This window comes from Propithecus coquereli, unplaced genomic scaffold (assembly GCF_000956105.1).
Source record: "Propithecus coquereli isolate 6110/MARCELLA unplaced genomic scaffold, Pcoq_1.0 Scaffold13, whole genome shotgun sequence".
Classification (NCBI taxonomy): domain Eukaryota; kingdom Metazoa; phylum Chordata; class Mammalia; order Primates; family Indriidae; genus Propithecus; species Propithecus coquereli.
In genome coordinates, this window is record NW_012137191.1 from 15,580,447 (window position 1) to 15,593,166 (window position 12,720).

The 12,720-nt window shown below is 38.1% G+C and overlaps 1 protein-coding gene across 2 annotated transcripts; it reads right to left on the bottom strand.

The window, feature by feature from the left end:
• Positions 1 to 2,934: 2,934 nt before the first annotated feature.
• DCAF16 (DDB1 and CUL4 associated factor 16) lies at positions 2,935 to 12,453 on the bottom strand. 2 transcript variants are annotated; one of them, XM_012638457.1, is made up of 4 exons: positions 12,317 to 12,453; positions 9,741 to 9,793; positions 5,953 to 6,071; positions 2,935 to 5,615 (listed from the first exon to the last, which is right to left on the bottom strand). In XM_012638457.1, the coding sequence occupies exon 4, from the start codon at positions 5,000 to 5,002 to the stop codon at positions 4,352 to 4,354; it is 651 nt and encodes a 216-aa protein (XP_012493911.1). In that variant the 5' UTR covers positions 5,003 to 5,615; positions 5,953 to 6,071; positions 9,741 to 9,793; positions 12,317 to 12,453; the 3' UTR covers positions 2,935 to 4,351. The 2 variants fall into 2 exon arrangements, with proteins under 2 accessions (XP_012493911.1, XP_012493910.1); XM_012638456.1 differs by having other exon boundaries at positions 2,935 to 5,630.
• Between the last annotated feature and the right edge of the window lie 267 nt (positions 12,454 to 12,720).

A 12,720-nucleotide genomic window follows, 5' to 3' on the forward strand; every position in this document is an offset into this window, starting at 1 on the left:
ATTGTGTCGCCAGAGCTCTGCTACTCTCTCAAGCCATTCTGGTTACTCGGAATGCAACCATAAAGCCAATCTAGGGTCTAGCCAATCTAGTCCAAGGAAGATGGCCATATCCTTGGACTGCTCCACTTGTGAGTACCTCCCAAAGGAAGTTGCCCCTACTGGACCATTGCCTAATTAATACACTGTAAAACAGCAGTTGATATATTGGAGTTTCACAGTTGACACCACAGATGGAAGGGTAATATTAGGCATGGTCTTAGCAGTTAATCTAAACATAATAATTTCCCCCCAAATAGGAATATACTACCAGCTCCTTAATTTAACTGCAACACTGACTTTAAGATTCTTTCATCAGGTTTGAATCTAATATGATACACCAGCTTGGTTTGTGTATATACTAGGAATTCAGTTTTAATCTTGTCAGGCTGACCATGATCCTGAGTCTCCTACCGAATAATTACTGGTTTTGTAGAGCCTAACACCCCAAATGATCCCAGGAATTTTCATATAATGTGTCAGAGGCATCTATGTCTTCCCAAATAAACTGCCCGAATTCCAGTTAATTTATTGTTTTATGATTCAACCCTCAACTGTTGCTAACATTTCCGACCCCATATTGTTTAGAAGCAACAATCCTGTTGCTGTCTTCCTGCTACATTACTATTTTTTAAAAAATCAGGCATTCATTTTCCACGTCTCACTGAGAAGAGCTGATCAGCTCTCTCAGCTCAGGAGGTGGAAATCAGGCAAGTGTCAGGTCATTGTGGTATCCTCATCCTTTCCATTTTATTGGTCTCACTTCCAAAATTCTTATAAAGTGTATAATCTCACTGCTGCTACCACTTGAAAAGAAGAGCTTGGCAGACAGCATACAATTAGCAGACTCAAAGATGTAGCCATTAACTAAACTTTGTTTAAAATGGCCAGAGATACAATCATAGATTTTCCTTTTGACAGGTTGAGACAGAAGTACCTGGTGGTTAGTGCCAGCTAGTGTAGTTCCTTCAGTTCAATGGATTTTCCTCTTGGTGGACTAATATGCTAGCAGCTTGTACAAAGTTGTTTCATGAAGTCTGTCTGAGAAGTTATCCAGACTTTTCTACATATCCTAGACATCTGAGCAAAACACTTCCAGCCCTGATCTTTGTGCTACTGCCTTGTGAATTTAGTATATAAAACTATACTGTACATACATTTAGCATGTAAAACTATCTGCACATAAGATATTTATATACTTTATCTATTTCCTTGGTTGACTATCCCTTGTGGGGTTTAATTGCTGGAGTGTGTCCTCAAAAAGAATCTCCACTACACTTGGATGGTTGCTCTACTCAATTATTTTATATGATCCTCCACAACAAGCCATTTTCAAATATTTGGAAGGCCAGTATATGGATAGGGTTTAGGCTTATTTAATGTGACCCCAGAGAGTAGAAATGGCTTGAGATAATGTATATCGGTTCATAAATTTTAAAACTAATTTCTTATGTGTAGTATCTTATTTAATTTTGCATTCCCAGTGACTGGGCTATAGTTGGCATTCCTCCGTAATATAATTGGATGAGTTACTAAATTTCTAACAAGAGATATTTAAAAATTATAGGCCACTCCAAAAGACACTGAATTTCCTAACACTGGAGCCAAGAGTAGAAAGCCAGATGTAAGGCAACTTATGCCTAAGTAAGACTATAACCCAAACGGTCCCTAATTGTTTTAACGACCTAATATCAAAACATTGTTTTCATCATGGAGGAAATTTTTTTAGACGGATAAATGTGACAGAAGCACCAGCAGGAACACCCCCTAAAGGGGACCTACCATCCACTGTTATGTATGGATTTTTTCATTTTCTTAAGAAGCAGATGGGATTAAAAGACATAATTATGGTCTTCTAGGCTCAAGGTATCAGGACTGCTTTAACAAAAAGCCTGCCTATCTGCACTGAGAAAGAAAAATAGCTTTAAAAAACTTATTAATGTCCTAAGGTTTAGAAATGTTTCCTTATTCCTTTGATAAATATTGCTATAAATAGAGGATAAATTCATCTCCGTGAATCCTAATTATGGTGGCCTCATTTGACCAGAAGCCCACATAAGCAAAGCATAAAGGTGGTAAATTCACCCCCAACCCCCAATGTGTATGGCACACAAAAACAAGTAAAGGCTTAGGCTTATTTAGGTACCTATCATTGTGTGCAACCTGGGATTACTGAAACTATATAAACAAATTGGTTCAAATTTGGGTCTTGACTGAGTATCAGACTCTTTTCTTCGAGTGTGTTTCTTTTCTAGAGCTGCGGAGTCACCTCCCTATCATACTATATAGCTATAGATACTAAGTAGATACAGATACTACATCTATTAACTATTTAGTACTTAGTGAATGGTGAAATTGCCTTAAGCAAAGTAGGAACTATTTCATTTGTTGAGGACAAATGACCATACTCTTTGTTCAGTATGTATAAAGCTGTTGTTTTATTCAGCTGCCAAGCTGGGGAAAGGCTTCCTTTTGGAGTAAATAGCAAAAAGGCATTCATGAGCAAGGCACTTTTATACTTACTTACTTACACACACACACACACACACACACACACACACACACACACACAGAAAAAGGAACATATTATGGATACATAAACATCAACATATTTTAATTTTCAGACCTATTCCCTACCTCTTCCCAGCCCCCCCCTTAAAAAAAAGGGAACAGGTACTTATAACATTTTAAAAACCAATTCCACAGAACAGCTACATAGGAACACTTTCTGATACATTCAGTGACATTAACAGTATGAGATATGGTTTCAGGTCAGTATTTTCCACTAACAGATACTTTTTTCCTACCTTCTACAATTCCCTCTTTTTTCCTTAAGATAGGATAACTAAGGCTCAGCAGAAATAATTGTTAGATTATAAACATTTTTCTCTCTCCTTTAAGTTGCTATATATTTACAGAATTTGTGATTCCATCACTGCTTTAATTATTTGATGCCACTTTGTATACAGCACTTAGAGAATAGGAAAAAGCATAACCAAAATAAGGAAGAGGCTATATGATACACTTCTAACAATCTGTTTTCTGATTCCCTTTAGATGCCCAGTCAACCAGGACCACACACAGATTTCACTTTATTTAAGGGTATATGAAAAGATTTAATGGTCTCATGCATTTTATTTTATGTATGTTGATTCCAGTTTTGACTCATTTAAATAAACATGGCCAGGCTCATTTAAAAGGGCACATACCCTTCCTTGTTTAGCCAGAAGAAAATCTAAAGCCACTCTACTTAGAAAAACAATGCTACTAAAACTCTTAATTTCAGATTGTATTAGGCAGAGATCTTCTATAAGAAGGTTCTTTAAAATCAGAAGGTTCCTGAAAAGTCTGCAATGAATGTGGAAAGTGCATAAACTTCTGCTCCAGGCAGTTATACAGATGAAATCCATTAGCAGTTAATATTGGAAGCATAAATGCTCTCTCAATCCTTTCCCATTCATCTTTTGGAATGTATTTTATTTGTTCTTGACAATAGTCTGAGTGCTAACATTACAGGTGTCTGTCTAATCCCAAGGGATGATCTTATAAGCCAATTTAGCCAGAGACAACCTAATGGAAGCCCATAATATACAATGTTCATCCTGTAATTACAGGTACCATAATAGGTTTGCAGTAGTGTAGGCTAGGTTTCAAACTGCACTGCCCTACAAAAAATAGGAACCCCCTGAAGGTTGTCATATGTGGGCATATGTCATATGTCATATGTGGGCATATCTATATAAAAGCTGAGAAAGATATCCACATTCCTGCCATTTTCCTTTGTGCAGTTATTCAATATAATTCGTCCCCTTAGAAATAAATGTCAGAGAAGAGTACGCTCAGAAACGTATTATTGGGGGTAGCCAACTTCTTGTTTTCCACATGGCTATTCTAAAGGTTGGGTAACAAAAGGGGTAGTGGTCTACTTTTTTCTCCCCAATAATCATTAGATACCTAGTTAAAGTCCATTCAGATAGGCAGAGTAAACTGGCATGCGGAGGGTGATGGGGGGAGAACTGAGTGTGGAGAATATTCAATTTATCTTTTGCTAATATGGTCTCTTTGGACTAATTCTCAATTGAAGTTCTCATTTATCCACAGGGTTTGTCAAAGGGTATGCTCACAATGCATTTTTTATAGTTGAGTTATAGGACCCTTGGGTGTATGTTCAGTACTTAGTAGTACTTCGGCTTGCCAGGGCACAACAGTTTGTATGAGAAGGCATTAGTTTCTCCATTGTGGTCTGTGTAATGGTTAACTTTGTACCCTTTTCTCAATTAGCAACATCTGAGATATAAGAGCAAATGGTGGATCTTTATAGTGATGCAGTTAAGAGTTTGTTAACTGCCTTTTGGAAGTCAGTGTAAGAGTAAGTAGTGTTGATGGGTTCAGTGCGGGTTGTTTCCTTAACTGTTTTAGTTAGCCAGCCACAGCAACAACGAGAAACACATGAATTAGGGATCTGTTTTAAGTACTCAGGTATGGGGGTGGCTCTACTCAATGTTCGGCTTAACTGTTTGGTGGCAAATTGCAGCGCTCCGTTTAGGGTGGCATGATCTCTAGAGAGCCGGCTGGGACTTGTAAGGGGCTTTTGAAAAGGTGGGACTCCACAAGAGGCCAGAGGGGGCCATTCAGGAATTGGTTCCAGTTTGGGGACACAATAAGAGCAATGGGAGAGTCTCAGGCCTATCTCTCGAAGTATATGAACTGGTGTGCTTGGATCCAAGAGTTTAGCATGATATAACCAGGAATTAGGATTTAAAGGTTTCCAAGTTGTAGAATATTTTAAAAGGCACTTAACCTGCCAGGCGAGACTCTCAAGAGGCGTTAAGTTGGATACCACGGGGTCCTCTTCTTCAGAGGAATCCCACTCTTCTCCAGAACTCTCATTTAAGTAGCTAATGTTTTCTTCTTCCTCACTTTCTGATTCTGATAAGGGGTCAGGAGAGGGATTTCTGGGACCCATTAGAATAAAACAGAATAAGGAACCAGAAAAAGGTAACAATCTAAGCCAGCAGAACACTGACTAACACTGGCAAATAGAAATGAGATGAAAAATCCTTTTGTCAAGATTGGTCTCTCAGTTCATGACACACACAAAGTATGCCTTTGGCCCACAACACCGTGCAGTTCTTCAAGATTATGTGGTATATTCTTCACTTACAAAGAAGACATCTCAGTTCTCAGGGACCAGTTCCGTGTGTAAAAGTGTTAGTCACTTACCAGTGGCACAGGTCACAGAGTATCTCCTTCAAATCATGGCTACCCAAGAAGAGAAGGGGTCCTCATCTAGACAAGCTGATTTTCTTAAGACAGTCTCAACTGGTAGTGATACTGTGAAGAGACACTTTGTGCACTCTGTTTTGTTGGCAGTGATATTGTATTTACTTGGCAATGAAAATAAGCTCAGTAGCTGCCTTGGCTGCCTGCTGGTGAAGCAACTTTTATGCAGGGGGAATGATGGGACGAGCTGTCAAGAACGTCTGGTGTGCAAGGATCCGATGTTTTCCATAGGTGATGTAAATGCCCTTGGAAACTGGTGACTTGGCTGTTGGACTATCTGGAAAGGTAGCCTTAACCTGTGAATGAGAAGACTTGAGACATGATATTAAAGCCTGGGTAACATCATTGTCCATCTAACTTCAGGGTATCTGAGAACATGAATGCTAAACAAGAAGGCTTATAGACTTCCCCCATTTTATCTCCTAGGCGTAGGCCAATTTTCCTGTTGGGAATAGCTCTTACAATCACAAAATTGGGAAGGAGAATCTGGGGCCATTTTAATCCTTTGTTGGTACATAACTGGTCCAGTTTGTTTTTAAAGTATGCAGTCCTAGCCCAGAAAATTATTTTTACAAAAGTAGGTCCCTTATGCCTCAAATTCCAAATAAAGAGCTATACAAGCTATCTTTTTACCTTTAGATGTGCTTGCTGGGATTAGTTTTAGGGGGTGGGTCCTCATGGTAGAGCTGCTAGATGTTAGGACTCTTGCTGGGACCTCAGAGGTTGTGGTCATATGACCAATTTTATATAAGCTGTTTCAGAAAAAAAAAAAGCATGAAAATCGACCAGCTTCTTTTATGAAATTAATAAAAAAATTCCAAATCTAGAGACAAACAAGTAAAGCTCATTTCATTTGCAAAAATTGTAAATACACTTAACAGAATCCAACAATACATTAAAGAAAAAAGAATATGTTATAATCATATAGAGCCTATTTCAGGAAAGCAAGAGTAGCTAAACTTCAGAAAATTTATAAATATAAATTACCAAAACTAAGGGAAAAAGAAAAGATAATTTTATCAACTGTGGATATTTAACACTTCCCAGTTCTTGCTGAATATCTGTTTATGATTTAGAAAAAAAAAAAGAAACATTCTTACCAAACTAGAAAGAGAAATTAACTTTCTCAACTTGGTAAAGATATCTACCAAAAACTTTAAGCAAATATTATCCTAAATGAGGTTAGGTATATTCCCTTTAAAAGCAGAATTAGGTAAAGATGACCGTATTGACAGATATTACTTGACATAGTACTAGAAGTCCTACTTACTGCTATAAAAAAAAGGGCAGGTGTAAGAATTGGAAGAGAAGAGATAAAACTATTAATTTACAGATGATATGGTCATCTAATTAAGAATAGCTAACATATAAACAATTAGAGCTAGGCCAGGCATGGTAGCTCATGCCTGTAATCTCAGCACTTTGGGACACTGAGGTGGGCAGAGTGCTTGAGGCCAGGAGTTAGAGACTAGCCTTGGCAACACAGCCAGACCCCATCTCAACAAAAAATATTAATAATAAAAATTAGCTAGTCGTGGTGGCAGGTGCTGACAGCCCCAGCTATTTAGGAGGCTGAGGCAGGAGGAACACTTGAGCCTGAGAGGCTGAGGTTGCAGTGAGCTACGTTAGCATCACTGCACTCTAACCTGGGTGACAGAGCAAGACCCTGTATCAAAACAAAACAAAAAAACTATTAGAGCTAATGAGAGCCCAACAAGGTTCCTGATCTGAGACTAACCTACAAATATTTATTAATTTAGTTACTTATATAGCACTTATTATTGGCCAGTACTACTCCAGTAACTACATAAATGTTAACTTATTTTAAATTCTCCTAACAACCCTACAAGGTAGGTGCATTTATTGTCCACATCTTACACATGAGAATTAAGTTGCCTGACCAAAGTCACACATCTAGCAAGTGATTAGAGGCAGGGTTTGAACCTAGGGACTCTTAACTTCTATATCCACTAGAACATATTAAGTACATTTCACAGAAGGGAGAAAAAACCCTAAACCTATAAAGGATCTAGGAACTAATCAATAATATATAAGACCTAATAAAAGACAGAGAACATAATTTAAAATACAGATTTTTCCGTGCTCTTGGATGGAACAAATAAATACCAGAAAGATACCAACTTTCTCTATACTAATTTATACAATTCCAATCAAAATTTTAAGAAACACTATAAATGAACTTTGAAGTTTATATGGAAAGAATAAAATTCCATATATAGTCAAACCAACTGTTGAAACAGAAGAGTAAGAAAGTTCTTGCCCTTCAAGATGCTAAGATTTATTACCAAAGTCACAGAAATTAAAATAGGGTGGAATTAGTGTAAGAACAAACAGTCTAACAAAACAGAATAGAGCTCAGAAATAGAGTCATGTATATTTTGGGAATGTAAAATAAGGTTGGCATATAAATCAAGGGGGAATAGATACATTCAGCGTATAATATTGGTACTACATTGACTCATCATATGAAGAAAAGTAAAATCATATACCTGTATAATGATACATATAAAGGAAGGCTCATGATGGATTAAAGAGCCAAATGGAAATGGTAAAACTATATAGTTAATTGAATATAGTACAGAAGAATAACTGCGACTTGAGGCTAGGGAAAGACTTCTTAAATAAAGAAGCATAAAGCACAAGACCCCAAAATGATGAATTCTACCACATTAAAATCAATCATTTCTGGATTGAACTGAAGATACCAAAAACAAAGTTAACTACAAATCAACTTTTAAAAAGGTAGCAACTTCAATAAAGAAATGGGCAAAGGACAAAAATATCCAATTTACCGAAGAGAAAATCCAGAGGCATTAACCATATAATCCCATTATGCCATCAGTTTGGTAAAAGAGAGCTGGATAATGCACACTATTAGTGAGTTCCCTTTTGCAAGTGGCGTGCTGGTGGGATTGTACACTGGGGTAACCATTCTGAAGAACAATCTGGCAAAACTACTTAGCCAGATTAACTATTTGCACATCTCAAGATCCAGCAATCCTACTTCTGGGCATATATAGTGAAGAAATTCTCCATAAGACCATCATGTATGAGGATATACTCTGACGCTTCATCTGTGATGATAAAGAGTTAGAAGCACTCTAGGCTACTATCACAGGAGGAGTGGATAGGTGAAATGTGTTGGAAGCACATTAGAACTATACATAGCAACATGGATGGACTTTAAAGGTACAGCTCTAAATGAAAAAAGAAACAGTATCAACATCTCATTTATGCTCTTCTGTAGGGGTGACTTCCAGACTGGAAATCCATGAACATCTCCAGTGTCAAGTGCACTGAGTTGTGCTAATAAGGTCATATGGTATGGCTTTAGGTCAGTAATTTTCCTCTAAGAATATTTCTCTGGCTTCCACACATTCTTTTTATTTACTTCAGTTTCTAGCACAGTGTCTGGCATATATTAGTGGCTTAGTAAGTGTATTTGAAAGAATTAATGAGAGAATGATGATGAAGGTAGGTAACTACCACAACCATGTTCTATTTTATTCCAGAGAGAGAAAAATCCCCAAATTATAGGTAGGTGATTTGATAATATGTTGGACAAAGACAATACGATAATTTTTAGAAGCAGCATCAACACGTATAATTCTATTACACCAATATAAAAGAAACTACTCATAACTTCATCTTTCAGAAGGAACATGAATGTAAATACTTCTAAGTTTATAATACCCTTACCTAGTCCAATATGGAAAGAATATTCCACCTGTCATAGACCAGTAAGTGTTGATTTTATTATTATAATTTAGACAGAAGAAGCTGTTTGCTTTTAATTGCTCTGTCCTCTCATATTTTTATTATTTTCATTTCAACCTGATTGCATCTGCAAGATTAATTGGCTATACTTCAGCTATTGTGTTACTCAGAGCATCTTAAAAAGGCTGACTTTACTTTTTTTTAATCAGCAATAAGATAGGAAAAGTCTATTTGAAGGCATATGTAAATTCTAGACATATGACACTAATCGTGAGCCCACCACTTACTCCTTTACATTTCATGTACATAATTTTTTCTATATCAAAACTAAATTAACCATATCTACTCTCTATACTGCCATGTATAATTTACCTTTAAAGAATGATTACTTTGAAATTTCAGAACCAAATAGCCTTACTATACTTATTCTTTAGTTTTTGCTATTTCTTCAACTAAGTTTACCAAGGACAGGAAGAGATTTATTCTGCTACTTGCTATTATTTGTTCTTCTTTTCCATAATACTAAAAGCAAATCAGGAAACATGTAGCTTTAAGGCAGTGAGATCAAGATGTTTAAATTTACTCTAGCATATTTAAATATTTTTTCAGATTATAAAGTAAAAAAATACCGAATAAAAATATATGGCATTAATCATAAAAAAAGATAATATAGTTAGGCTGACCTCTGGTGGCCAGATGCTTCATCCTTCAGTAACTGGCAATGATAATGAAGTCTCTGTTTGGTGGTGAGATAGCCAAATAAAACACAATAAAGAAATATTAGAAACTTTACAAAGCAATAAAGGTAGCAAGTACCCAAAGCACAAAAAGAGCTGAGTAATTAAAGGCCACAAAATAAGAAAAATGCCACCAAATATTAACATTAGTTTGTTCTTAGTTTACCAGTCGACTTGACATTAAAAACAAATGGTATATGCAGTGGTTCTTAAAGTATAGAATAGTTCTACGCTGTCTGATACTGTCATCACTATCCTCATGTGCCTACCCAACATGTGAAATGTGGTTAGTGTAAAATAATACCCAATTTGGAAGACGTAGTAAGAAAAAAAGAATGTATCTCAATAATTTCCATTGATTACATTTTAATATAATATTTTGCATATGGTTAAAAAATTAATGTCCTTTCTACATTTCTCTTTTACCACAGCTTTTGAGGCAGTCTAAATTTCGGTTATAGTGAAATTATAAATTTTATCAGTATATTCCATGCATTCTTAGGCCATTTTTCCTGCAGCTGATTAACCTGAAATACCCTTGTTTTTTCAGAAGTTAGACATCTCAGCCAGGTACAGTGGCTCATGCCACCTAGCACTTTGGGAGGCCATGAGGGAAGATCACTTGAGGCCATGAGTTCGAGACTAGCCTGGGCAATATAGTGAGATCCCTATCTCTACACACACACACACACACACACACACACACACACACACACACAAATTAGTTGGGCATGGTGGCACATGTCTGTAGTCCCAGCTACTGGGGAGGCTGAGGCAGGAGGATCATTTGAGCCCAGGAGTTCCAGGTTACAGTGAGCTATGAGGACACCACTGCATTCCAGCCTGGGCAACAGAGTGAGACCCTGTCTCTTAAAAAAAAAAAAAAAAAGAAAAGAAAAGGAAAGAAATTTAGACATCTCAATAATTTCAAAATTATGAGCAACCCAAATGCTACCACATTCATTACTTTAACTAGCATTTGAATACCTACAAAGTTTCTGGAATTAGGGAGATAAGGGAAAATGAATAAATTATGACATATTCATACAATGGAATATTACAGCAACCTGTCTGAGCCTTAGTTTCCTTAGTTTTAATTTAAAAGTTGATCCAAGTTATCTTACAGGGGTTGTTTGCAAGGATTAAATGAAGTAAAGTGCTTAGAGGAGTGTCTGGCACGTGATAACAATCACTAAAGTGCAAGTTACTATTATTAACATATCAATATGAATGAACCTCAATAACATTGAAAAAAGCAAGTTGTATGCATAATTATTCATTTAATAATTAAAACATGCAAAACAGTACAATATACTCATTCAGGGATTTATTCATGTTGTTAATATATAAAAATTTGTATGGTAAAGGTTAACAGTAAATTCAGAAAATCCATACTTCTTCTGAGGGAAGGTAATTCAAAAGGAGAAAGGTGTACAGGCTTTAGTAATGTTCTGTTGCTTCAGTTGGCAGTGGGGTACTGAGGTGTAGGGGAGGGAAAAACGGCTTCCTTCCACCATCCTAGGTTCTTTAGCTGGGCTACAAATTAAGTTGACAAAAAAGATTAACAGGAAAAAATCATATTTAACTACATATGCAGGGGAATCCCACACGGGTCAGATGACTGACGCTTATATAACATCCTCAGCTACAGAAGGACTAGGGGTTAGGGGTTTAGAGGTTTGGGGCTTTGAGTTGGTGGTGGTGGGGGTTGTGGCCACATCAGTTGTGGGAAAGTGAGGGGAGAAAATAAATGATAAATAAAGGTTGTCTTGTTATGCAGACAGTCTCTCAGGTAACAAAAGTTATCTCAGAGCAGCCCTCTGCCTAATACAGACACTTTACTAAATAAACTTTCCCTGTAGATGTGTATTTCTTTTACAAAAGGACAGATTTTCAGAGCTACTTCTCTGTCTGCAGTCTCTCGACTCAAAATATGCCCCAGAAGTATGTTTTAGAGTGGCACATTCTGGTCTTTTACAGTCACATTTTGGGATGATACATCCTGGGCCCCAACAGAGGTATTCATTTTTGTCTGGTCTATTTTTATTTTTTAAAAAAAGGGTTAAAAGACCTAGTTACTGCTCTTTTTTATCACAATCACTACCCCAAAGACTTTTCCATTCTGAGTTCTGCTTTGTTTAATACACCGTCCTTATGCACATTTGTAAACTAGGTCTGGACAGCTGGCATATCTGGAACCAGCTGCAGCCAAATTGAACCGTGCCTCTCTTCGCAGCGGTTCCAGACTGCCTCCCTGCACACTCTTCCAGACAGCCCTTCACCAGGCCAGGAACTAGGCCTTGAAAAGACCGCATCCGTCTCCCCTAGACCTCGGATCGCCCTCCTCAGCCGACTCTGCAACGTCTCCCTTCTCAGTACCAAGCTGGCCGCAGGGCCCAGCCCTCCCGAACGCTCCATCTTTTCTTCCTGGACGTCTCCCGAAACGTACCCCTCCTCTGGGGATCCCCCGCCCCTTCAGCCGGAGCGGAGACTGTTCCCCTTAGCCGATTTCCTGTTCTCACCCGTGAAGGTTCCTTTCTTCTTTCTCAACTCACGCCCAGCCGCACGAACTCACTAGGCCTAGCGCCACCAACCCCGTTCCGACTGTCTCACGGTAGCTCCTCCGCCCGCTTTCCCAGGCGACACCACTTGCACTCGAGCCAACAGTCCTTCCCCTTACAAAGCCACTTACCACTGGGAAAAAGAGCAAAACACACTGTGCGCGCATGCGCTCAGAACATGGCGTTTGAGGGTGGGTGGACCCATTTTTCCCGCTCTCGTCTCCCGACGCTCTCGCGATAGTCTCACGGTAGTTCCTCCTCCCGCGAGGGTTATTTGAATACTCTGGCGGTAACCACGCTCTGGGCGCCCCGAGTCCGGCTCCCGGGAGTCTGAGGAGGCTGGGTGGGGAGCTCGGCCTTGGGGT

Excerpts from the sequence above, each read along its gene's own strand:
- DCAF16 (XM_012638457.1), bottom strand. The coding sequence starts at position 5,002 with ATGGGTCCCAGAAATCCCTCTCCTGACCCCTTATCAGAATCAGAAAGT.